Source organism: Heteronotia binoei, chromosome 20 (assembly GCF_032191835.1).
Source record: "Heteronotia binoei isolate CCM8104 ecotype False Entrance Well chromosome 20, APGP_CSIRO_Hbin_v1, whole genome shotgun sequence".
NCBI classification, from domain to species: Eukaryota; Metazoa; Chordata; class Lepidosauria; order Squamata; family Gekkonidae; genus Heteronotia; species Heteronotia binoei.
Window position 1 is genome coordinate 3,469,043 of NC_083242.1, and position 27,410 is coordinate 3,496,452.

The 27,410-nt window shown below is 48.4% G+C and overlaps 1 protein-coding gene across 1 annotated transcript; it reads right to left on the minus strand.

Moving 5' to 3' along the window:
• Nucleotides 1–4,696: 4,696 nt before the first annotated feature.
• On the minus strand, nt 4,697–27,410 carry SOX8 (SRY-box transcription factor 8). The gene is made up of 3 exons (XM_060260842.1): nt 26,976–27,410; nt 10,681–10,919; nt 4,697–6,266 (listed from the first exon to the last, which is right to left on the minus strand). The coding sequence occupies exons 1-3, from the start codon at nt 27,398–27,400 to the stop codon at nt 5,527–5,529; spliced, it is 1,404 nt and encodes a 467-aa protein (XP_060116825.1). The 5' UTR covers nt 27,401–27,410; the 3' UTR covers nt 4,697–5,526.

The following is a 27,410-nucleotide window of genomic DNA, read 5'->3' on the forward strand; positions in this document are numbered from 1 at the left end:
GCTTCTCTGGTCTGATCCAGCAGGGCTTTTCTGATGTTCTTCTCAGGGGAAGGCCTCAGCCTCTATGCCCTGTTGCTGACTGTCTAGAGGAACTGGTCTGATCCAGCAGGGCTGGCTCTTAAAAAGAATGTTGCTGGAAATAATTGGGGATAAGGCGTCTTAGCGTTCCACCATGATAAAGTCAGGAGATTTAGATTATCTTCCATGGTGAAAATCTGAAGAATTGTACTGCTATTAATACTTCCACGATCCCTCTGAGAAGCTATTGCAGCTCTGGGGACCCAGCACGGTGGAGTGATTGCGAAATTAAAAAAAAATTATGCCCTCGAGAAAGCACAGAGGTTTGAAACAGACTGTACATGTATCAAAATTATATTCCGTCGGCCTATGTGTGGAATATTGTATTCTCCTGCTGAGGTGTATGTGGATTCTGTATTATTTTGTTATAATGCTCAAGAATGATACTGTGAAACAAGATAGTGTGGTTATGTAAGGATGATGGGTGTAGAGACCCAGTGTGGTGTAGTGGTGAAGTGCGCGAACTCTTATCTGGGAGAACCGGGTTTGATTCCCCACTCCTCCACTTGCAGCTGCTGGAATGGCCTTGGTTCAGCCATAGCTGTTGTAGGAGTTGCCCTTGAAAGGGCAGCTGCTGGGAAAGCCATCTCAGTCCCACCCGCCTCACAGGGTGACTGTTGTGGGGGGAAGGAGATTGTAAGCTGCTCTGAGACTCTGATTCAGAGAGAAGAGTGGGGTATAAATCTGTGGTCTCCTTCTATATACAAAAAAATACACAAAACAGTATTTATATATTGAAATTCCAGGAGGCAGCAGGAGATCTCCTGGGATTATAACGAGTCTCCAGGTGACAGAGAACAGTTCCCCTGGAGAAAATGGCCGCCTTGGAAGGTGGACTATGTCATTATACTCCATTGGCGTCCCACCTCAGGCTCCACCCTTCTGAAATCTCCAGGTATTTCGCAACCAGAAGCTGGCAACCCCTTTTAGTCTAGAGCAGGGGTGGCCAAACTGTGGCTCAGGAGCCACATGTGGCTCTTTCCCATTTATTGTGTGGCTCTTGAAGCTCCCACTGCCCTGTCAGCTGACTTGGAGAAGGCATTTGTCTCTTGAAATTACTTCTCCAAGCCAAGCCAGACAGCAGGTTGGAGAACGCATTTAAAGTTAAAGTTGCTTTCTTTGCACCTCCACCTCCCCATCTATTTCCCTCCCTTCCTCCCTCCCTTCCAACATCTAACATTCATGTCTTGTGGCTCTCAAACATCTGATGTTTATTCTGTGTGGCTCTTAACATTAAACAAATTTGGCCACCCCTGGTCTAGAGAAAATGATGTCTGGGCACAATGAAGGTTTTCTAACACGATGCCTGGGGTAGAGAAAGTGGGAAAAGAACATTTTCATTTCTTTCTTTCCTGTAATACTAGAACTTGAGGGACAATCAAGTTGATGAACAGATGATCAGGGAAAGAGCATGGAAAATACTTCTTCACCAGAGTTGCCCACAAAACTCACTTAGTTGGCTTTAAAAGTTGATGAGGAAAGTTCAGGGAGAGAGAGGTCCATCAGCAGCAGCCCTAATCTTCAAATAGAACTCTGTCTAGAGTAGGGGACCTTAAACTTTTTGAACCTGATGCAAAATGTGTGTGTGTTAATAGCTGTGCAGTCATTTACGGCTACTCTACAAATTAAGGTCCTCCAAAATGTTCAAGACTAAAGATGGGCACAAACCAAGTCACAAACTGAAATTTGCATATTAGGCCACACACCTCTGATGTAGCCAATCCTCCAAGAGCTTACAAAAAAGAGCCTTGTAAGCTCTTGGAGGATTGGCTACATCAGGGGGGGCATGGACTAATATACAAAGGAGCTCCTGCTAGAATTCCACCCCTATTCGTGTGGTTCACGTCGGTAGACACTCTGGTGCTGGGGTGGGGCAACTCAACAGGTGAACTTGCAAGCCATGCCATGATGGTGACGTTGCTTGCAAAAGCTATTTTAAAGGGATCCCTTTAAAGGACTTTTGCAAGCCATACTGCATCATGAACCACAAACCTCAAACCAGTTCGTTAAATTGAAAGGTTCGTGACACCCCACGAACCTTCATGAATCTCCATTTTCCCAGTTCATGCCCATGCCTATTCAATACCATTCTTGGCCTTGTTTACGATTTGGACAGGCACCAAAAGTTAACCAATGCTACTTGGAGAGACCACAGGTAACCTTCCACAGATCACAGTATCACTTATGACCAACTGGGTGTGGTTCCATATTTTATAGATATAGGTGCCATAAAGTTGGTTCTCTAATTAATTTGAAGGTCATCACAGTGTATGTGGGAGGGCTGTGCTAAGTGACTCCTTTCTTCTACAACTGCTGCCTGCTGCTGAGGAGAAAGGGGTATTTTAAACCTTTCCTTTCCCCGCCATTTTGTGTCAGAAAAAGCCAGTTGGGGAGGGGGAGTAGGTTCCTGTCAGTATTCCCCAACAATCATAGCTTTTTCCAGTGAGTAAACCGGGGGGGGGGGAGGAAAGGATTCTTTCTTTCTTTCTCTACACCTTTTCCTCGATAAAACAATCCTGGCAGCTAAATTTACGAAATAAAAGAGTCACTTAAAAACAAAGGAAGAAACTACAACGTATGGCCGAGGCCTTCTTCTGGAGGAAGCAAACAGAAAGTTAGCCACAATCCCATGATGCTTTTAAAAGATTCTTTATCCAAATCTAATCTCAAATGTATCTGAGATCAGGCCTTGAAAATCTCATCCCACATCAGAAACCAACAGAGGGACACACAACCCCGAAATCTCCCGTGATGGGCAGAGCCTTGTGACCAAGACAGATTCCTCCATCTTTAAATGTTCTGAGTGGATTGTAGGATCTTACCTAAGAGAACATGATGCTTCTTTTTAAGCATAATAAACGTATCGACAAATGGTAGATAAAAGGCATTTTCTTTAATTTTATCAAATGGAGCTGTACAAAAGTTAGCATTACTTAGTTGGAAGCTAGTAGTGAACGAACAGAGAAGGAATAATGGGAGACCTTCAAACTTTGTACAGAAAAACAGATTGTATAAAAGGAGCGTGGCGTGTCCCCCCACATTCCATCCTCCCGCTCCCCTCTTCCATATTCCTGAAAGGCAATATGCAAAAAAAAAAAAAAAAAAACCTTTTAGGAACAAAAGAGAAAAAAAACCCAAGGAAACGAAACATCGAAAAGGTAAGAGAAAACGGCCTCTGAAAGTTTAAAGATTTATAAAGTTTTTCTTTTAAAAGGCACAACGTTAGATGGTTATTATATGCTCAGCATACAATGGAACAAAATATCAATGAAATATTAGTCTACGTCTAAAAAAAAAAAATCCCTAACCAAAATATAGTGGAGAACGTTTATTTTCACAGCTTTGATGGATGACATCTGGTCCCTAAACAGGCAACATTAAAGTGAAACTCAATCCGTAACTTCTGGTTAAAATGTAATTTCTTGAAACTCGCTGTGCTTCTGATATAGTCCAAAAATTCAATGATGCCTTCAAATCCAATTTAGTATGTTGAAACTAGTTGGCACAGGAGAAGGGGAAAAAACTCTGTTACTGTATTTTCCCCCAGTTTTCCCTTTCCCACATTTACACTCAAGTAGTCCAGCTGAAGAGAGGGAAGGAAGTGCTTAAGGAATGCACAGGCAAAAATATTCATTTGGAATGGGAGATTACATATTTTTTTTCCTGGAAAAAGTCACATGATCTGGTAGGAAGCTAGCTCCCATCTCCAAATAGTCACATAACTTCTGCAAGGTACATCCAGAAAGTTCTTTCCCAACCAGCAGTCACTTCTGAAGTTAGCACAAGCTGGGAAAACGGAATTGCTTCATGTCAAGATGCGTAATGCAAAATGGACCACCCAGTCCTGTCTCCTCAATCCAGCTTCAAAAATCTAAATTGTGTCATGAGTTCTGATTCCCGTCTGTTTCATTTAAGCCCTTTACAAGTGGCCTAGTGCTCTTTTGCACAGGGGTGGTGGTGGATCTAGTCCACTTCCTCAAGCGAAAATTTGAATCCCAATCATTCCTAAAATACTCCTTTCTTAGAGAGGGACATTTTCATCTCCTCTTTTGTAGAGCCTTGGGCAGCCATTAATTGAATCTGATTGGTGGGTAGGTCAACAGTGACAAAACTAAGTACTTCTTCATAAAATAAGGAATTAACTTAGGGGATGCATTACCTCACAAGGTGGCAATGACCATTAGTTTAGGGGACTTTTGGGGAAAAACAGACAGATTTTTGGAGATTTCCATCAACACCCTTGAGCCACGAAGCAGAACCTCCATGTTGAAAAGCAGTCTATCTCAGAATTCTAAATACTAGGGAAGGCCATGTGGGTGTTACCACCTTAATAATCCAAGATGGCTGCTTTTGGAAACAAAATGCTGGATGCAACTAAGTTTGGTCTCATCCTGTAAGAGATATTTTGTTTTCTAAATGTTACATGGGTATTGCTATTAAGTAATCACTGCTTCCTGGGAGATTATTCATTCATGCCCCCAAACTGATCCATAGCTGTTTCTGCCCACAGCCAATCAAGTCCTTCCACTGCGCTTTATTTTTAAAAAAATCATTTCAAATTTAGTTTTATGATTAGGTGTTTTTTTTGATTACAGACAAGCTGAATGTTGCAGTTTTCTTTGAATCCGGAAAAATAATCCATCTCATCTCCACTAATTTACACCCCCTTAAAAAAAAAAAAGATCTCTTTTAAAATTCTACTTCTCGCACAAAATTACTTCATTAATTAAGACAAAATTACACAGAACATAAATACATATTTAAGAGATTGATTCCCCGAAAGCAACAATAACAAAATCAATACATTTTTCTTGAGAGCTGTGCACACAATTTTTAAACTCCCAAACAAAATGTTACTCATAGCCAAACCTTGATTAGAAGAACTCTGGCAACTACAGCGAAGGAATTCTGACATTAGTGGATGGGCTGGTCCCAAAAGAATCTTGTATGGTCCTTCGGTGTTGTTAATTGTATGGTTAGGATTTTAAAAAACAACAACAGATCTATATCGATTCTTTCCGCCTAGGCTGGCTTAAAATCCTGATTGCAATAAATCCCTCAAATATCTCCATCAGCTCCACTTTCTCTTCTGGACCGTCCTGCACACACGATAGGCCGTTCGCTTCGAGTCCTCACAGAGGAGTTAGATAAAAGCTGTCCTTCACGTATTCAAAAGGAATCGTCAGTCTGGATACTTTTATTAATTATTATTAATTATTATTAATAAAGAAAATAGAACTCTGTCTTTCAAAAATTTAAAGATCTGGGGGGGGGGAGGCGTCCAGTCGTACAGAGAAGGAGGCACTTGGGACAATGTAATGACATTCCGATATGGATTCTCATATCGTTGCTTTCCGGTTTCGTTTTTCCACACAGTGCATGAAGTTTTTGTGGGTGTTTTGCGGGAGGAAGAAGAGGACCCTCAGAACAATGGTTCCTTCAATCCTCTCAAGGTCTTGTCAGAGTTGTGTAGACTGGCTGGTCCCAATTTGCGGTAGGGCTGTGCGAAGGAGGGATAGATAAGCTGTTGAGGATCGGGGTGGCGTAGGGTCTGCGAGAGGAATGGAAATAGGGGTACTGGTAAATGCTGGAAGGGTAACCCGGATATGGGTTGTAGTAGTTGGAACTCTGGAGGTCTGTGTAGTCACACTGGGAGCTGGAGAAGGAGGCCGTGGCCGTAGCTGAAGACACTGTCGTGGCACAGGCCTGGGCAGTGTAAGATCCATAGTCGGAGTGAGTAGGAGAGTTGTGAGATTGGTCACTGTAATGGCTCGGGCTAAGCTGCTCTGTCTTGATGTGAGGCCTCTGCTGACCAGTTTCGGTGGAGGAAGGAGACGTGGAGGAAGGGCTCTTGTGAGTCCAGACCTGGGCTGTTCCACCGCTGCTGCCGTTGGCTGAATGAGAATAGGTGGTCCCATAAGAACCTGCTGTGGAGTTCTGCCCGTGGTCAGCTGTCATGGTGGAATGGCCATTGAGTGGCAAATATTGGTCAAACTCGTGGACGTCGAAGGTCTCCATGTTGTTGATCACCTCGCTGCTCAGTTCCGAGATGTCCACATTGCTGAAGTCGATGTTCTGCCTCCCGCTTTCCACCAGGCGGCGCCCTTCGTGCTTCAGTTCCTGCTTGTTCCCATGGTGAAGGTCCGTCTTCGGGGTTGTAGGCGGGGTAGGAGGTCCGTGGGTCTGCCCTAGAGATAAAACAAAATATGTTTGAGGATAAGAATTCTGATATCTTTTTGAGATGTTCCTGAACTTGAAACAGTGATCCCTGGAGTACACACAGCATTTTGATAAACAACAGGTGACAACAGAAAACTGTGCTGCAAACTGACTCATCTGTACATAACTTCACCACTAAAACCTTCTTCCTTTCAGGACCTATCACAATTTCTCTGACCAGTGAGAGAGGCTTAGAGAGGGCACTCAGCTGACATTCTCCAAGGTGTTTCTAGGCATAAAGGGCAGCAAGAACAAAAAAGCAAAGTTATTACAGAAAGCAAGAGATCTTCAGTTACTTGAGGCTGGACGTTCAAAGCTCTGCCAGGAAAGAAAGGTATAAAGATGGATGGACCACTGTCATGGAGACCTTTACAAACAAGACTTTGCATTGGATATGGGACAGAACAGCATTACTGGTGTAACTAACATGAATTTGAGCAGGCTCCAGAGGATGGTGGAAGGCAGGAGGGCCTGGCGTGACCCGGTCCATGGGGTCGCAAAGAGTCGGACTCGACTGTGCGACTGAACAACAAATGGGACAGGAAGTCAATACAGAGATTTGAGGAAGTCAGCACAACAGGGAACAATGAATAATTTGGATAAAAGAAGACTAATACATAAGAAGGGGATGACCGCAAACGTTCACCTGGGTTTTAACCACTGTGTGACACACAGTGTTGGACTGGATGGGCCTAATCCAAAATGGCTTCTCTAAATGTTCTTAATCACCGTAGCCAGGACACGAGAGCACCAAAAGACAGAAATGAGTTTTTTCACAAAGTACAAAGAAAAGCAACAACAATCTGTTCCATCATGGCTTTGTAAGAATGTTCTAGATTTCAGCTGCAACGTATCTATGCATCTAGACACACACAATTCTTTTCCAAAATCCTTCCAACACAAACGCGCACACAAAAGAACAGGAAGAAGAAAGGGGTCCGACACAAACGGAGAGAGCAAATATGTCTGAAATAGCAAGACATGAGCAATTCTCCTGGAATCCACGAAAACTATAGGCCAGCTCATCGTCTGGGAAGCGAGAAATGCTATATGCGCAGCAGGGACTCCTCTCCACCACTGAGCATATGATGTTGCATGAGCACTGGATCTTCCCCATGAACAAATATTTTTCTGTCGCCATGATCGGGTGAATTGCCTCATCGAGTTGACACAAAGACGTTCTCCCACGTGGATGCGTCTTAAGGGAGGCTCGTAATCAACAGGCCGCGTATGTACTGCTTGGAGGCCACATCAGAAGTGTGACACAAAGACCAGGTCTTCTCGATTAGCTGGCCAGTGCCACACAAACTCGGTTCTCCAGCTTAGAGTCCACCGCTCTTAACCACTACACCACGGTGGCTGAGCTCAGTGGACCCTGTAATCCTGGCGCACAGCCCTGCCAGAGCCAAACTTCAGCCTTCCATCTTGACTTGCAAGCCAGCTGGGTGATCTTGGGCCAGTCACAGTTCTCAGCCCCACCTCCCTCACAGGAGAGAGGAAGGGAAGGAGACTGGAAGCTGCTCTGAGACACTGAATGAAGGGTGAGATGTAAATGCAACCTCTCCTTCTTCTTCAGGATGGTCTAGGCCAGCGGTCCCCAACCTTTTTTGGCATCAGGGACTGGTTTTGTGGAAGACAATTTTTCCACAGACCGTGTGTGTGTGTGTGCGATGGTTTCAGGATGATACAATTGTGCACTTTATTTCTATTCGTTTGGTGTGGTTAAGTATGCGAACTCTTATCTGGGAGATAAGATTCCCCACTCTTCCACTGGCAGCTGCTGGAATGGCCTCGGGTCAGCCATAGCTCTTGCAGAGTTGTCCTTGAAAGGGCAGCTTCTGGGAGGGTGTCTGTTGTGGGGGAGGAAGGTAAAGGAGATTGTGAACCGCTCTGAGACTCTGAGTTTCGGAGTGGAGGGTGGGATTTAAATCCAATGTTGTCTTCTTAATATTATTATTTTTTCTACATTGTGATATATATATTGAAATAATTATACAACTCACAGCCCGGTTGCTAACAGGCCACGGACCAGAACCGGTCCACAGACCGTGGGTTGGGGACCTCTGGTCTAAGCTAATGTGGAGTGAGGCCTTTCCCAGCACCTCCCACCTAGACTGCCGGCAGAAGCTGTGGTACCCAAACCATGATGGGAGAGTCCACTAACCAGCATGCAGGGTTTGGGCCCTGGAGGTTCTAGGGGCTGTTCGTAGCAGTTCCCACATGCAAAAAAACCTCAGGTGGATTGGCCAGGTATGCCTAGCAACTGGTGGAAAGGGGGGGGGGCTTATTGGCAGCAAACTGAGACCCAGGCCTGTTGCTTGTGATGTAACATCATCACTTCCAGTGCGCACCAAAAGTGGTGCTATCATGTTGCCTATGATGCATGGACCCTCTGGTATTTGGGCAAAACTCTATGATTAAAAATGGCTTCGACCCAAGAGCTTTTGCCCAAATATCAGGGCATCTATGAGCTGCCGATGACGTGATGACGTCACTTCTGGGGCTCACCAGGGTTAACATCACTGCGTCACAAACAATAGAGCTGGCTGCCAGTGTGTCTCCTCCACACACCACAGTTGCCAGGGTTTCCTGGGAACCCTTCTCTCACCTGAGGTTTTTTGGTATGTAGGAAATGCCAAGAAGATGATGAAAGAGAGACTGGATTTATACCCTGCCCTTCACTCCCTGAAGGAGTCTCAGAGCAGCTTTCAATCTCCTTCCCTTCCTCTCCCCACAACAGACACACTGTGTGGCTAGTGGGGCTCAGAGAGCTCTTTCGAAAACTGCTCCTGAGAGAACAGAAGGAGGAGGGGGGAATCAAACCCAGTTTTCTCGGATTAGAGTCCACTCACTTAACCACTTCACCAAACTGGTTCTTCTAGGAAAGGTACCTAGAACCTCCAGGGTCCAAACCCTATGCCCTGACTGACAGGCTTTCCCACAGGAAATCTGGGTACCACAGAAAATTTTGCTTTTGGGCTTTTTTGTAAACTCCCTCCCCCCCCCCAAAGAATTCTTATTGGCCCCCAATCAACACACAGATGTCTCATATCTTCTCCCCTTATTGGAATTCTTGGTGCTTGGGAGGGGCAACAGTGTGAGGACTTCTAGTGCCCTGGCCCTACTGATGGACCTCCTGATGGCACCTGGGGGGTTTTGGCCACTGTGTGACACAGAGTGTTGGACTGGAGGGGCCATTGGCCTGATCCAACATGGCTTCTCTTAGGTTCTTATGTGTGACACAGAGTGTTGGACTGGAGGGGCCATTGGCCTGATCCAACATGGCTTCTCTTGTGTTCTTATGTTCTCATGAGGGAGACAACTTTGAACATAGATTTCTGGGACAGAACTGCAGGGTTCTTCTCTGGGCTCAGTCCAAGCCCAAACAACACCACGGTGATAGCAAATTGAAAGGATGGAAAGGCATGGGGGGGAGGTGAGTCTCTGAGAAGCTATGGGGCAGGAGTTGGGTGGAGGAGGAGAATATGAATGGGACTTAATGAAGAAGGAAGGGTTGGGTTCTTGGACGGCAGGAGAGGTGTGGGAAGTGATTCAAAAGAGACATATTGACTCAGAAGCCTCGACTCAGGAGGCCTTGGAGCCTGCTGCCCTTCCTTTAGTTCATTTATACCCTGCCTTTGTCCCCAGTCGGGGATTCAAAGCAGTTTGTGTCACTCTCCTCTCTTCCATTTTTCTCCTCACAACAACCCTATGAGGTAGGTGAGACCAAGAGAGCGTGTGACCGGCCCAAAGTCACGCAGCGAGCTTCCATGGCAGAAGTGGGGATTCGAACCTGGGTCTTCCAGAGACTAGTCTTAACCATGACACCATGTTGGCTTCCTGAGAGAGAGAGAGCAGCTGAGAGAAAATGAAGAGGCCCAGTACGCTTCACAGTTCAGCCGAGATTCTAACCCTGGTCTCCCCAGGCCCACTCAGACCCTTCTAGCTATCTCTTTCCACTGGCTTCTAGGCCAGGGTTGTGGCTCTTTCATGCATACTGTGTGGCTCTCAAAGCCCCCACCACCCTGTCAGCTAGTTCGGAGAAGGCATTTCTCTCTTTAAATTAAGTTAAGCAAGTTTGGCCACCCCTGTTCCAGCCCATGTGTAGGGAGGGGATAGTGTAATCTTTGCTTAATGGCAAGGAAAATGTACTCTGTATAAGCACAGAGGCTCTTTTCTGCAAGTGTGTTGCTTGTCCCAAACATCAGAGGGGACAAGGTCAAATGGACATGTTACAGAAAGACAAAGCCGCACTTCCAAAGACTGCCACATTCCCCCCTGGCTGTGCTCCCTGAAAGCTTCTGAACGAACAGCAGCAAAATCCAAACTCGGGTCCTCTAGGCAAAGCCATGCGCTCGGCCAGAGATACTGGATTTCCCTTACCTGCGTGGTCGGCGTGGTGGTGTGTCTCACTCATGGGCCCCAGGCTAGCATCCGCTTTGTAGATCTGGTTCCCACCATGGTGGCTCAACTCAGCCCCTGAATCAGAATCGCTCTGGCCAGCTTTGACGCTTTTCCTCCGGCGGGGCTGGTATTTATAATCGGGGTGATCCTTCTTGTGCTGAACTCTCAGCCGCTCGGCTTCCTCCACAAACGGGCGCTTCTCACTTTCGCTTAGCAAACTTCAGAGAGAGAGAGGGAGAGAGAAATATATGAAGCGCTCTCGTCCCTTAGCAGCCGGATTATTAATACTGCTACTACAACTTCTTACATAAAACATGCCTCTCATGAAGAAGAAGATATTGGATTTATGTCCGAGTCTCAGAGTGGTCACAATCTCCTTTACCTTCCCTCTCACACACACACACACACACAATGGACACTCTGTGAGGTAGGTGGGGCTGAGAGAGCACTCATAGAAGCTGCCCTTTCGAGGACAACTCCTGTGACAGCTATGGCTAACCCAAGGCCATTCCAGCAGGTGCAAATGGAGGAGTGAGGAATCAAACCCGGTTCTCCCAGATAAGAGTCCGCACACTTAACCACTGCACCAAACTGATGCGTTGCTATGACAAATGCAAGCAGAACTGTATTTGGGGAACTGTTTAAAAGCAGATTATGTTTCTTTTTCATGTAAATGTTTAAAAGCCATTTTTTATGGAATGGATTCACAGGGTTAACAGCTCCGACTAAAGAGGTTTTTTGAAAAAAGAAGAAGAAATGAGAGCATGATCCAGTCAAAGTTTGAGCTCTAGTTGGAGGGGCTCCAGGGTTGGGAAATGCCTGGAGAATTGGGGGTGGAGCATACAGAGGGCGGGGCTTGGAGAGGGACTCCAATGGGGTACAAGGCCGCAGACTCCGCCTTCCAAAGCAGCCATTTTCTCCAGGTGAACTGCTGTCTGTCCCCTGGAGGTCAGTTGTAATAGTGGGAGATCTCCAGCCACGACCTTCAGGTCTCCTTCCCCAAACAAATGCCTTTGATTAATGCCTTCTTCTAATGACTCATCATTAGAATTTTGCCGTAACAAAACCTCAAACCCAAACTAAACAGCTTCTTGGTAGCGTTCGTTTGGATCTTCACTGCCGCTTTCAGAAATCACTAATTTTGGGGGGGGTAAGAATTACAATTCAACGTTACTTGGTGTGTGTGTGGGGGGGGTGGTAAAGTGTGGGTTTGTTCCTCCCTCCAGCCTGTTTTTAAAAAGGGAACGCCCAACGTTTTATTTGCAAACTGCAGGGGAAGGCGCCATGTCATCTGAGACTCATTTCGAGGTTTCATTTTCGACATGTGGATTTGCAAAAGGCTCATAAGAACGGCTCAAATGACAATTACTTCCACTGAGCTGTATTAGTATAACAAATCAACTGACAGTGTTTTTAAAAGGTTCATATATCACTTTGGGTTTCAAGCAGAGGGAACGCAACATTGGTCTGATCTGAGTGCAAGTCCCAAGTCCCCTCCCCACAAAACACCCCACACTGCATCTTTTGGCATGTGTGGGATCCCTTTAAAATGTGCTAGCTAGTTTTGGACTATGGCCAGGAAGCCCTGCGTTCAAATTCCTACTCCACCATGACGCTCCTTCAGAAAACTCCACCAGTTACCCTCTCTTAGGTGAGCCAACCTTACAGGGTTGTTCTGAGGACAAAACAGAAGACAGCTCAACCATCGTCCTGCTCTGAGCTGCTTGGGGAAAGGGGAGGAAGAAGAAGAAGATGATGATATTGGATTTATATCCCACCCTCCACTCCAAATCTCAGAGTCTCAGAGTGGCTCACAATCTCCTTCATCTTCCACCCCCAAAACAGACACCCTGTGAGGTGGGTGGGGCTGAGAGAGCTCTCCCAGAAGCTGCCCTTTCAAGGACAACTCTGCAAGAGCTATGGCTGACCCAAGGCCATTCCAGCAGGTGCAAGTGGAGGAGTGGGGAATCAAACTCGGTTCTCCCAGGTAATAGCCCCCACACTTAACCACTATACCAAACTGGTGAAACGTAGTTCTTTGAAGTTTTTCGAGTTCTATCTGGAGAAGAAGATATTGGATATATATCCCACCCTATACTCTGAATCTGAATCTCAGAGCAGCTCACAATCCCCTTTGTCTTCCTCCCCCACAACAGACACCCTGTGAGGTGGGTGGGGCTGAGAGAGCTCTCCCAGAAGCTGCCCTTTCAAGGACAACTGTGTGAGAGTTCTGGCTGACTCAAGGCCATTCCAGCAGGTGGAGGAGTGGGGAATCAAACACTGTTCTCCCAGATAAGAGTCCGCACACTTAACCAGTACACCAAAATGGCTCTCCAGTGAAAGAAGTAAAATTGGGGGGCGGGGGGGGGCACCAAAATTGATAGACCTGGTTCAGAAAAGCAATGCTTTCCCTGTTCTGACCCTCACCCATGCAGAACTTGGCCACTTTGGCCTAAGGCCTTGACACGTAGCAGGTTATGGTGTTAAGTTTGTGTCTTGGAATGACTGGCACACAGCTGAGGTCTTTCACCAGCCTCTAGCCCAAGGGCCAGGGGATGCCTAATGATGTTACGGCTGCTGGATGGGCTTCCCTTCTCCTCCCACACAGATTCTGAACAACACGTTGGCCATTTGGCATACACTGGAGGAGACCATAAAAGTAAGATAGGACCAGCGTTCCTTCTAGGCTGAGCTAGCTCACCGTTTCTTAGTCTCCAGCTCACCCCATTTTTGTTTTAGCTCAGGAAAAATGCCCCCAGAGCCAACTAACTTAAGCAGTAGCTCACAACTTTAATACCAGTAGCTTACAAAGTAGAATTTTTGCTCACAAAGCTCCACAGTTTAGAGGGAACATTGGATAGGATTGAAAGAACTGAAAGATCTCCCTCTTTTATACCATAAAAAAGACGAGTTTCAGATATGAATTCCAATGCAGTAACCCCACAAAACGTCCTGCGACCGCCTGGCTGTATTTCCAGTACTTCCGTTTTACTCTTGATGCTTATCAAGACTTCATTAATTCTCTCTATCTCTCTCTCTCTTTTTTAATCCCACCCATCCTCCAAAGAGCTTGCGTGCTTGTGATGATGGACAAGGCCCTCCTCTTTCCCCCTGAATCCTCACATCCGTAAGTTGGGCAGAGAGCAGGAGACTGGCCCAAGGACACCAAGCAATCTCCGTTGACAGAGCGAGGATTCGAACTTGGGTCTTGCAGGACATAGTCTTCAAAGGTCGAGGTTACAAGCCTTCCATGTATTATACGTAGGCTTGTAACTTCCACCTTTTATGTATCCCGTTCCATTTTTGGGTTGGTTTTCCTCCCTCGTCTTTTGTGTTGCTAGGCTGACACCAATATTCTCCTTTCGGTTCGCAAAGGATTTGAGTCAAAACAAGAAGTCTGGACGGTGGGAATATTTAAACCTGGGGGGGCCTTATCGACGTCTTTCCTGTCCCCACAATTATCCCCTCATCCAAAATACACCTCATGATCCTGATTCCTTCCACAAATTAGACATATACGTTTGTTTTTCTTTTAAGGTACCCCAAGACCACAGTATGCCACTGGTCACTTGGAAAAAAATTCTTATTCTTCCTCCTTTTGAGGAATTCCATCAGCTCCCCCAAGAAACCACCTGGAAATGTTGGCAAGGAGCAGAAGTAAAAGTAAAAGATAACGCAGGTCGTTTCCTGAGATCCGTACAGTGCGCAGTGCGACTAGAATAATTTCCAGCAAGGAAGTTTCAGCCAAAGAATCTCTCTTCTGCAAAGAGGGCTTCAACTGCGCCTTCTCACCTACTCTGAGCTTCTTAAACAGCAAGGTGCAAATGTTTTAAATAAGAGAACTGGCTGAAAGAGAATCCCCCCTGATATTCAAGACACTTATAATTAAATTACTTAGTTGAGCAAAGGGAAACTGGTGATGAATGCCAGTTTTAAATAATCCCCTTATTTCAACATCTAAAAACCACTGGTTGGCCCAGGCTAGCCTGCTCTCCTCAGACCTCAGAAGCTGAACAGGGTCGTCTCTGGTTAGTACTTGGAGGGAAGACCACCAAGGAAGTTCAGAGTCGCTACGCAGAGGCAGGCGAGGGCAGACCACCTCTGAATGTCCCTTGCCTTACCCGGGTGGCCCAAACTAGTCTTCTCACATTAGATCCCTGAAGTTCAGCAGGGTCAACCCTGGTTAGTACTTGGGCAGGAAACCACCAAGGAACGCTAGGGTTGCTACGCAGAGGCAGGCAAGGGCAAACCATATCTTTGCCTCAATCTGGATAGCCCAAGGTAGCCCATCCTCTTCAGCTCTCAGAAGCTCAGCAGAGGCAGCCGTGGTTACTACTTAGATGGGAAACCACCAAAGAAGTCCAAGGTTGCTACGCAGAGGCAGGCAATGGCAAATCCACCTCTGAACCCCTCTTGCCTCTACCTGGCTGGCCCAGGTTAGTCTGATCTTGTCAGATCTCAGAAGTTAAAGCAGGGTCAGCCTTGGTTACTACTTGGATGGGAGACCCGCCCAAGGAAGTCCAGGGTCGCAGAGGCAGGCAATCGCAAACCACCACTGAACGTTTCTTGCCTCTACCTGGGTGATCTATGCTAGATCCTGCCAGATATCAGAAGATAAAGCCAGGTCAGGCCTGGTTAGCACTTGGGTGGGAGACCTCCAAGGAAAACCAGGGTCGTGACACAGAAGAAGAAGAATTGCAGATTTATATCCCGCCCTTCACCCTGAATCAGAGACTCAGAGCGGCTTCCAATCTCCTATGTCTTCTCCCCTCACAACAGACACCCTGTGAGGTGGGTGTGGCTGGAGAGGGCTCTCACAGCAGCTGCCCTTTCAAGGACAACCTCTGCTGGAGCTATGGCTGACCCAAGGCCATTCCAGCAGGTGCAAGTGGAGGAAAGGGGAATCAAACCTGGTTCTCCCAGATAAGAGTCCGCACACTTAACCACTACACCAAACTGGCAATAGCAACCCACCTCGGCAGGGCGGGAGCTAGGCTTTCTGGTGCCCTAGGCGAATCACCCACTAGCGCGCCCCCCCTTACTAAAAAACATAGGGAAATTGAAGAGCGCTAAACTTGAAACTTTCCACATTTTTAATTTACTGATTTTTAATTTTTCAAAAAAAAAAAGTGATGTTATTAAAAAAAATGGTGAGAAGAAGTGCTTGCCGGCCATGTTAGGAAGGAGGGTGGCGGGACAGGATGAGGTGGGGGCCAAGTCACACATCGGGGAGAGGGGGGTGGCTTGGCTTTGTTGAGGGCAGCTTGGGGATGGGAAAGGACAAAGTGACAGTGGTCAGGAGCCAGAGTTATGCGTCAGGGAGAGGGCACCCAGTGGCGACCCCTAGGCCAGGTGGCGCCCTAGGCGACTGTCTGCTTTGCCTACTCCCACGCACCGGCCCTGCACCTCGGAACGTCCCTTGCCTTGAAAACCCTGCGGAGTTGCTGTAGGTCAAGTATGATTTGATGGTAAAAACCAGAAGTCCCAATCAGCAGACCAGCACAATTTGTGGCCTCTCGCCACCTTTGGGGGTTCACAAGGAACATCAACCCACCACTAGCATTTGCAGCTTCCAACATAGGAGCTGTCGAACATCCTGACTGGGATGTTGCCCCGTCTGCCCATGAACAGTTCCAGACCTCCAGTTGCAAAAACCGCAACTCCCCAGTTGTGAAATGTAGTCAGGTTTCTTGGGGGGGGGGGGGGCGGAATAGAGTCTCAGCCACAAGCAACAAGACATTATGTACATCTCCACCGCACATCCCATTTCGTTTCGGACCCCGGGAGCCAAAACCACTCCTTTCCCTGCTTTATTTCAACAACCGTTCTCGACGTTCGGCTGCTTTTTTGGATCGCAGCAAACCCTGCCACAGGACGGGCGTCCTCAGATAACTCCCCCTCCGTCACTAGGAACCGAGGCCGTTCCATGAGAGAACACAGCCAAGCGCGACGCTTCCAACTTCTGTGAATAGGCAAAGGAGTCCAAAGGTACCCGCAGTCCCTGAAGATTTGGCAAAAAGAGATCGCAGATTTGACTGGGACATCGTTTCGGCGACGAGAAATGGTTCTCATTAGAGGGACGGCGGCTATAGCAGGATATCTCCTGGGGTTAACTTTGTGTTGCAGAGGGAACTCGGGACATTTTCTGCCCCAATTGCGCACTTGGGAACGACTGAGGGTTAAACGCACAAAGCCGCTTCGGAAAGCTTGTTAGGCATTAGCATCTACAGGCAGCCGCCGCGAAAAGAAACAAAAAGCAAGTTAATTCATTTTTCCCCCCTATAAATGCATCCCCATACAGTGCTACCCCAAACCTAGCCAGAATTATTTCAGTCTAACCCCGCTGATTTCAGCAGACTTAGGCTGGAGAAAAGCTGTGTCGGATTGCACTGTTATCCTTCCGACCGCCATTCGACAGCTGTCCTGCGTGGCCAACGGGTTGGCTTTGCTTGCAGGGGTCCGAGCCCTGGCCCGACAAACGTAGCAGGGAAAAAAATTACCCCTTAACTTTGGTTAGTGTTTTGGCAGCTCCTGGTCAGCAGCAGCCCTTCGGAGAAAGGAAAAGAAAACCTAAAGATCCGGTGGCGAATTTGCTTCTCGGTTGCAGAAGACTTCCACCCTGGTTCAATCACCAAAACTTAAACACAAACCCCACCAGAACAGACAAACAGTATTTTTCTTTGGTTCTCAAATTACGAGCAACTGGATTCCGGCAGGGCAACTGCAGATTAAGTCTCTCCTCCCCACCTCCTTCTGTTTCAGCTGCTGCGGTTGAAAGCCAGCAAATTATACCGAAAAACTAGCAAAAGCGTCTCCATTTATTTGACCCGGTCTCTTTACTCCGGTGGCCTTTCTCGCTAAGCCACACATAGGATCTCCGGTGGCCTTTCTTGCTCAGCCACACATAGGGCAACTGCAGATTAAGTCTCTCCTCCCCGCCTCCTTTCGTTTCAGCTGCTGCGGTTGAAATCCAGGAAATTATACCGAAAAACTAGCAAAAGCGTCTCCATTTATTTGACCTGGTCTCTTTACTCCGGCGGCCTTTCTTGTTCAGCCACACATAGGATCTCACCACACTAAATGGTTCGGTTTCTCCATTTTAAACCATCAAGATTTAGTTCGGCAGAACACACACACACACACACACACCCCGACCAAGGAAGGCCAAGGTTGGCCCAATCTCGTCAGATCTCAGAAACTAATCAAGGTCATTCCTGGATATGATTTGGATGGGAGAACCCCAAGGAAGTCCGGGGTCCCTACACAGCAGCAGGCAAGGGCCAACCACCTCTGAACGCCTCCTCCTGCCTTGTCTTGGAGAGCTAGCTCGATTTTGTCCCGTCTCAGAAGCTGACCTTGCTTAGTATTTGGATGGGAGACCACCAAGGAAGTCCAAGGTTGCTACGCAGAGGTGAGTGATGGCAAAGCCACCTCTGAATGTTTCTTGCCTTCAAAATCCCAGGGGGTCACCCTAAACCAGCTGTCTTGGTGGCAAAAGAAAGGAGAGGCGCTTCCCCTTGTTTCCTCCCTGCACACACACACACACACACACACACACAAATGCATGAGGGCCACAAACCCTGGAGCCATTTCATTAGGAAAGGGTCCTTGATTCACCCAGCAAGATTGAAAGGCACGAGAATAAGCACCACGACAAAAAGGTCTGCAATTTAAGAACGTTAGCTGCAAAAGATGATGCATGGGATGGAGAAAGCAGAGAAAGAAGTACTGTTCTCCCATTCTCACAGTACAGAAACTCGTGGGCATTCAATGAAATTGCTGAGCAGACAGGTTAAAACAGATAAAAGGAAGTCCTTCTTCACCCAAAGGGTGATTGACATGTGGAATTCACTGCCACAGGAGGTGGTGGCGGCTACAAGCATAGCCAGCTTCAAGAAGGGATTGGATAAAAATATGGAGCAGAGGTCCATCAGTGGCTATTAGCTACAGTGTATATATGTATATGTGTGTGTATATACACACACACATATATTGGCCACTGTGTGACACAGAGTGCTGGACTGGATGGGCCATTGGCCTAATCCAACATGGCTTCTCCTATGTTCTTATGAAAGGATGGGGCAATGGAATTTTGCAAGAGGGCTGGATTCGTCTGTCTGTCACCTGGGTGCTCCGATCTACCGTACTGGTGCGGCTGTGTCTTCTCTCTCTCTTAAGAACGTAGGCTTTCCTGTTCTCTCATTTCTGCACTTAATTCAACACTTGATGTATTACTCTCAAAAAGACGCAGATCTTTAAAAAAAAACAAAAACCCAAGGAGGGTTCTGAATCCTCTGAGGCTACGAATAACCCTAAAACTAAAACACCATCCCGTGCTCGGTTTTATGGGGCACATACACACAATGGATCTTGCAACACAGAAAATGTCGAGAGAGAAAAAATGGCCCTATTCAAGTACGGAATCAGCCATCTAAACATCACAGTTTTGTCCCTTCTCCTTACAAGAGTTAGGGTATTTTTTTAAAAACAGTTTTCTAACGGGACCTCAACAACATACAGAGTGCGCCCACGGGTGTCCGTGCATGTCGGGAAGAATGCGTGTGCGCGTGCTGTTGTTTTATTTTAACTGGTTGTTTTATTTTAACTGTGGACATTTCGATCCCCAGCTGATAGTTCCAGAGAGTTCAGTGGAGCACATCTTCCTGACCCACTTTATCCTTTGCATGGTAAGTTAGGCAGAGAGCACAACTAAGCCACAGTTGTGCTGGGGATCTGAGTGCAAATACCTGAGCCTCTCTCAGACACCAGTTTTCCTAATATACACAGGCAGACCATGGAGAAATACGGTATGCACAGTCTCCATGTTTTGAACAGCAAAGTCTGGTTTCCCAAAAAGTTTTATACTTTGGTGCCTGGCTATCCGTCCATGTACTGAGCGAACGCATCCAAACTTAAGTCCACCCCTTTGAGACAGGCATGCTTATTTTCTCCACGGTTGCAACTGTAAGGAATAAGCCCTACGGAACTCAACCGGGCTTCCTTCTGAGTAAAACCACATCCAGTTGGGCCGAACAGCCATAACGGCGACACGTTCTCCATCGGAGGAATGTAGGTCTGCACCTCACACAAAAAAATCTGCCCTGATGGTATCATAAAGTGCATCGCTTCGACCGGGGAAATCCACAAATGCCTCCCCATTTGGGGCTGCGACAGAGAAGCCCAGAGCCTGCTCTCTAAACCTCAAGGTGCATTTCAAATTCCTTCCAGTCTGACCAGAAGCCATTCCCCCCCCCCCCCCCCTCCTCCGAGAAAATTACTCTCCTAAACTCATTCAAGATGATCAGCTGGTATGGTGGTTTTTCTCCAGGCACTCCGGAGGAAAGGGCGACGCTTCTCCTCATGGGAGACAGAAGCTCATGCTCTTTGAAAAGGCACCATGTGCCCCAAAGCCCAGGGCTGCATTAACAATTAGGACAAGTAGGCACTGGCCTATGAGCCCCCATACCTTTAGGGGCCCTGGGCTGGCTTCCCCCCGCCCCGGTTTCCTCCCTGCTTGCAGCCCTTCCAGCCTGCACACACAGCCAGCAACTGAGCCGCTCTTCACCCGACCTGCCTGGTGCGGCTGCTGCTGGCGTTGTCACCAAGTTTGCCTCTCTCTGCCTCTCCCCACGCAGTTTAGTAAAAGGGGCTTTTAAGAAGGTGGCTGCAGCAGGGGTCGTGGGCAGAGGGGCGGGGCTCCGACGCTGAGATAATTTGTGAGGGCCCCCCCCCCCGCAAGATTTTGACCGCCTGGGGCCTCCACCACAGGGTTTAATCCGGCACTGCCAAAGGTCCGTTCACACATGTACTTCATAACTCACTTGATTCCGGCTCCATTAACAGCCGAACCTGTCAGCTGACTCCTCCAAGCAGTGTGTTCAACCTCCAAGCAGTGTGTCCTGCCAGTGACGTCTGATCGCTGGCCATCTGTTCACACATGCAGGTTAGCACCTGATAGGGCAGCCACCACCTTGCTTGTGTGAACTCGCTCTGGAGACAAGGCGCACCCCTCAGACACAGCAGCGAGCCTCGCTTTGTCCAAAGGGACCTCCTTTCGCACGCACAGCCGCAAGAGTAAATATCAGAAACCCTTTCTCGCTGTCGGGGCCACTCAAAAGGTGGGAGAAGCCTGTTCGGGACTGCCTTCAAAAGAGGGAGATGTTCACGTTGGGAGGAAAGGAGGCCTTATCTTATGACAAAGGGCTTGACTATTTGCCCCACGGTATCTCCTCCAGCCGTAGGAACCTGGGGGGCTCAAACGTGCTCTCAGGGCCGTCCCTAGACAGTCTGGTACCCCAGGCAAAGTTAACTTCTGGTGAACCACCCCCCCCACACACACCAGCACTGATAACCAATTTTCAAAAACAGATGAATTGTGGGAAAAATGAAAAGCCCAGTTTGGTGCCCCCAGAAGGGTGGCGCCCTAGGCGATTACCTAGCTTGTCTCGTGGCAGGGCCAGCCGTGCATGCATCAGGTGACATGAACAGCTATCCCACAATCTGTGCCTAGCTCACGGGCACGCAAGAAGGAGCCTGAAGCTAGGGAATCCACAGCCAAAAATTGCTCATGAACAATGCGATCCTAAGCACAGTTCCTCCAGATTCAGCCTGCTGAAATCCATGGGACTCTGCCTGGCGTAACTCTGCACAGAGCCACAGGAGAAAGGAAGCCACTGGTCTCCAAGGCCCACGGCCCTTTGGTTCAATAGTTCATACCCTGCCGGCAGCAACTAAATCCCAATCCATCCCTCTACAAGATGGGAAGAACAGCTCTTCCTGGGGATGCTCTAAGCCAGGGGTGCCAAACTGTGGCTCGGGAGCCACATGTGGCCCTCAAAGCCCCCTCTGCTCCCCATCGGCCACCTTGGAGAAAGCATTTGTCTCTTTAAATCACTTTTCCAAGCCAAGCCAGCTGGCAGCTTGGAAAACGTACTGAAAGTTGCTTTCTTTCCACCTTTCCCTCCCTCCTCCATCCCCATCTATTTGCCTTCCTTCCTCGTGGCTCTAAAACATCTAACGATTATTCTGTGCGGCTCTTGCGTTAAGCAAGTTTGGCCGCCCCTGCTCTAAGCCGATCCTGCCCCGAGCAGGGGGTTGGACGTAACGACTGGAAAACCTGGGTCAGCATCTTGACTCCGCCAAGCCGTTCATTCAATGACCTCTCAGCCAGCCCCTCTCCCAGCCTAACCAACCTCGCGGGGTTGTTGTGAGGATAAACCAGAGAGGAGAATCACAAATGCTACCGTGCCAACTCCTTGGAGGGGAAGCACAGGGTAAAAAGCGATACGGATGTAACAGCGACATGGGGTGGGGGACACCCATGAAGTATTTCAAATGTAATATGATCAAGGAAAAGGAAAGGTCCCCTGTGCAAGCACCAGTCGTTTCCGACTCTGGGGTGACGTTGCTTTCCCAACGTTTTCACAGCAGACTTTTTACGGGGTGGTTTGCCATTGCCTTCCCCAGTCATCTACGCTTTCCCCCCAGCAAGCTGGGGACTCAATTGTACCGACCTCGGATGGATGGAAGGCTGAGTCAACCTCAAGCCGGCTACCTGAAAACCCAGCTTCCACCGGGGATCGAACTCAGGTCGTGAGCAGAGCTTAGGACTGCCGTACTGCAGCTTTAACACTGCGCCACGGGGCTCTTTAGAATAGGATCAAAGACTACAGTAAAAGTACTGTCTAACCTGGGTTTCACGGTTGCAGGGCATGCCCTGACCTTGAAGCTTGGGAGACAAATAAGACATCGATTGTAAAACTTGGGAGATCAATAACAGGATCAATAACCACTGCCCTGTGGCTTCCAAGGGGCGACGGGACAGGTGGTGCTGAAAGGGTTCCCATACTGAGAACGCAAGCTGAGGCTGGATGCCGTCAAAGGACAGGAAGTGGTCTCGTATCAGATTATTACAAAACCCAGCATGAACAGAAGGGTCTCCCCTTTGGCTTTTCCACCATAGCCTTTGGGAAAAGGAAGAAGCCCGATTCCAGCTTTTGAGTTCGAATTTAGCCTAAAAATATGACGGCTCTCAGTTCTTCAACAGCCGACAGAACAATGATCCAAGAGGGATTGACTTGACTATATTTCTCTATATCAGAGGAGCTGCGTATGTTGTTATTACACAATGGCTAGATGCACAGGTATGTACAGATGCCAACATGAGACCGCTTGAAATCGTTCCGATGGAATTTCCGGAGAGCCATACTCCACCCCACCCGCTGTGTTCCTAACACAGTTTGATCTAGAAGCAGGTTTAATTGCTCTGGGATCCAGTACATGAATACACAGGATCCATGTGCTAGTTGAAGCTCATGTTCTCTCCCACGGGGTCCCACTCCCTGAACCTATCAATCAAAAAGGAAAAGAAGAAGAAGAAGATATTGGATTTATATCCTGCCCTCCACTCCGAAGAGTCTCAGAGCGGCTCACAATCTCCTTTCCCTTCCTCCCCCACAACAGACACCCTGTGAGGTGGGTGGGGCTGGAGAGGGCTCTCACAGCAGCTGCCCTTTCAAGGACAACCTCTGCCAGAGCTATGGCTGACCCAAGGCCATTCCAGCAGCTGCAAGTGGAGGAGTGGGGAATCAAACCCGGTTCTCCCAGATAAGAGTCCGCACACTTAACCACTACACCAAACTGGCTCTCCAGTCTTATGGTCCCCCATAAGAGAAATTCCCGTCCATTGGGTATTCTCCTAGCGGTTTTCACAGCCTTGGGTCATTCCCAAACAAATGGAGCAAAGGTTTTGGGAGATCGAGCTTCAACGGCAGGAAAGCTGTGCTCTGAAATACCATCCCTTTGGGGACAACAACACGGTGCTCTCAAACTTTTTAGCGAATTTACTGATTCCTAAACACAGGGTTCGCTTTCAAACTGGTCCGCCTTAGATGGTCTTCTATCTGGGGTAGATACTAAGGTCTGCCACTTCCGGAGCAGTTACGTCCTTGCATGACTGGGAAAACTGAAACAGTTGGACACATACCGCTACCCTTTCTATAATGACCTCAGATATATATTTATTATAAAGGTAAAGGTAGTCCCCTATGCAAGCACCATATCCAGAAAAAAACCCAGGGAATCTCAGAAGAATGATATACCTGCTTTCTTCTGTGAGCTCTGAAACTTCGCTTCAAATTGCCAAATTTTAGGCAGTTGCCTCTGTCTACCATATTTGCATTTTTTTAACCTAAACTTTAATGGAAGGTTGTCTATCTGTTCTTGCAATCACTGTGTTCATGTATGTTTTACTCTGCCGGTCTATGACAGGAATAAATGAGTGACTGACTTGACTATATGGGAGCATCCTCTAAGCTTCCTAATTATTTTTCAAAAGAAGACAGAACAGAGAAAGTTTTTTGAGCAAGGCCCCTGGTTTAAGGGTGGGGAAAGTTTCAAAAAGCTAACACGAATGTACAACCTGTTTTCCCAAAGTCAAAACTACCAGGGCGAGAAATAGCAAACACATCTTTTTAGTTTCCCCATCCCAAACAGACTTGTTGAAAAGGGCATCGTTTAGCAATTCTAGCAGATTTTGTAACAACAGGTTGGGAACTCAAACTGGGAAGACGCAGTTTTCCTCTACTCTACCCGTTATTTAGCGGCAGCCTCAAGGGTCCTAAGATTCTTGGGGATAAGATGGGAATCTGTGGGGCTGACGCACAGTTTTCATGCCTTGATAGATTGCATCGCCATTTCTGCCCGGCTGGCCGCACCCACCAAACGTTAGGACGGACGATAATAATGCACAAAGACAGACCTCCGCAGGAGAAGAAACAGAAAAGCTGAAAAATTTCAAGACCAGTTTTCTCTTTGCACCCGCTGCAGAACAGCGCTGCACATTTCCCTGCTGTTATCGACGGGGAAACGCACGGATATTTGAGAACAGGCGTCGACGGATTTCTCAGGGGGCTTTATCCGTCTACTGACATTTCCCTCTTAATTTCATTTAAAAGAAAAATAAACTTTTTTTTTTTTTTAAATCTCTCTGGGAATGTGTCGGCGTTCTCGTTTGGGGAGAACACCCTTTGGGGAGGAAGGGCGATAACCCCGAGACATGTTACCGTCCTGCAAAGGTGCCCAACCGAGAACAAGTCTGGGAGGAGCCGTGGCTCCGGCTCTGCACACGGATCATGCTCAGGTTCAAGCCCCGCCATCTCCTATTGTCCAAAGCAGCAAAGAAAGACCCTTCTCTGCCCAAGACCTTGGAGAGCTGTCCCCAATCCAAGTCCATTGTACCAAGATACGCAAACTAATAATCTTACAGACAGATCCCAGTAGGCAGCCGTGTTGGTCTGAAGCAATAGAACAAAGCAGCAGACGAGTGCACCTTTAAGACCAACTAAGTTTTATTCAGAATGTAAGCTTTATTGACATACTCCAATGGGGGATATTGGCTGTTTGTCTTACTGCATATACCAACCCATCCTATGGCAAACTATATGGATGTCATAATCTCTTGAGAAACCATGCCCTCTATTTAAACTAACAAAGCCAGGATGTTACCTAGATTTATGGCACCCGCACCTACGACAGCAGTTTACTTTTTATCACCCGCCAGTGTTTTTTCAGCCCTGTTTCGTCCTAACGCTAACAAACACAGATCCCTATTTCTGATTCTTTTCATCTGCTAAAAACATTCCCATGATTCCGCACTGCCCACTTATATGAAGTATCGCAGCTTGCCATTCCCATTTTGTCTGAGGAAGTCCGCTTAAGAGCACACGAAAGCTTACATTCCGAAGAAAACTCGGTTGGCCTTAAAGGTGCACTTGTCTACTGCTTCGTTCTAATAATCTTACAGTGAATACAGGCTTTTCCTATCTTGACCCCAAGGTCTTCTAGGACAAGCGAGAGCTGCCAGGGTACGCCAGCTTGCACCTACTTTCTTGGCACCCTTCAAACTTCAGTCTGGGAGCTAGTCAAACAAACCCCCAGCTCACCTGGTCTGGGAAAAGTCAGGCCACGCTTGGGGGGAATGTTTTTAAAGCTCGCGAGCGCCTGGAGTGTCCCCGATTTGAACCTCCCTCCCCCCAGATGTCCCTCATTATTCCGGCTGTGCCTTTGATTTCCTCCATGTGTTCTCAGATTTGGGGGATTTGTCGGCAGCCGTGAGCAGAGGCAGCGCCGGGGCCCACCAAAGCCAACGGTGAAAGTCCCCGAGCGATTCCAGACTAGGCCGGCTGAAAGGAATGTGCAGTTGTTAGGAAACGTTTCATAACACAACTGTTTCCTACGAGGCAGCTCCAGAACAGCCGCCGCGAGCGTCGTAAAACCCACTTAGGGCACGCATCTTCCAAACACCCACGCCCTCTCAGGACTTCAGTCCCGTTTCTAGAACAGAGACAAGCAAGACACCCAAAGTCAGCAGCCACTCGGTCTGGGCAGAATCCCAAAAGCACCTTTGCACTGATTCATCCCAAGCAGGGCGACTGAAGTCTAGCCTGAACCCTTTTGCTAAAAATCAAGGCAGCTTCAAAAGGTTCAAGCGCTGGAGGAGCCTTTCGTCTTTTCTTTTCCTGTAGAGAGATTCAGGTGGGTACAGCCGCCTCAGTCTGAAGCAAAAGAGCAAAGCGTGAGTCCAGTGGCATTTTTTAAGACCAGCAAAGTTTTAATCTGGGTGGAAGCTTTCATGCGCACCGACCTGCACTGGAAAAAGCATGCCCGTCCAAGAAAGCTTACCCACAGAATGAAACTTTGTTGGACTCAACGGTGCCGATGGACTCCAACTTTGCTCTTTCCTTTTCCTATCGCTTTCCTCCCTCCCCCCCCCTCTCAAACACTGAGCGCCTCTTATGTCCAGCGACCCTGACACCGCTGTGGGTTTCAGAAGGCGCAAATGAACTCTCGAATCCGAGATCTCCTCCTGGATGCTGGGCTCTTCAAAACCCTGGAGTTCAGAACTCTCCGGTCCCCGAAGGGATGACGGCCTGGAAATCCACAAGAATGGAACATTCCAACTCAATGGAGCATCGGGGGTGGGTGGGAAGGGAGAGGGATGGGGAGTGAAACCGACAAGCGCCTACAAAGTGGCCCGGACAGATCCCCTTTCGCCGAAGGCAAAGCCCCAAAGGAGCGCGCGTCTTTCGGAAGCAGTCCTCTGGACTCGAAAGGCCGCCCGCCTTGGCTTAACTCTCTTAGGGAGCGCGCGTAAGGGCCGGGGGCTCCGAGCCCGAAGAAAGCCGATGGGGCCCTCAAGGGGTCCGGGGCAGCGCTTCCCCCGCTTCCCACGCCAGCAGCCCGCCCCGTCGCGCCTCCCTGGGCCCCCCACTCACCGCCAGAGCTTGCCGAGGGTCTTGCTGAGCTCGGCGTTGTGGAGGTGCGGGTACTGGTCGGCCAGTTTCCGGCGGGCGGCCTGCGCCCACACCATGAAGGCGTTCATGGGCCGCTTGACGTGGGGCTTGGCCTTCAGCGCGCCGTTGCCCCGCACGGGCATGGGCACCAGGCTCCAGTCGTAGCCCTTCAGCACCTGCGAGACGGCGTCGCGGATGCAGGCCGGGAAGCGCTCGTCCACGTCCCCCGCCTCGCCCTTGGCGCCCGGGCGCGCCGTCGAGCCCGACGGCGCCTGGGGCCCCTCGGAGCCGGCCGGGGACGAGGGCGCGTCCGAGTCGGAGTCCACGTGCGAGAGGGAGCTGGCGGTGCCCGCGGGGCTGCCCGGCGCCTCCAGGGCTTTGGCGTGCTCCTCGCTCATGGTGAGCATTGACGGGGCG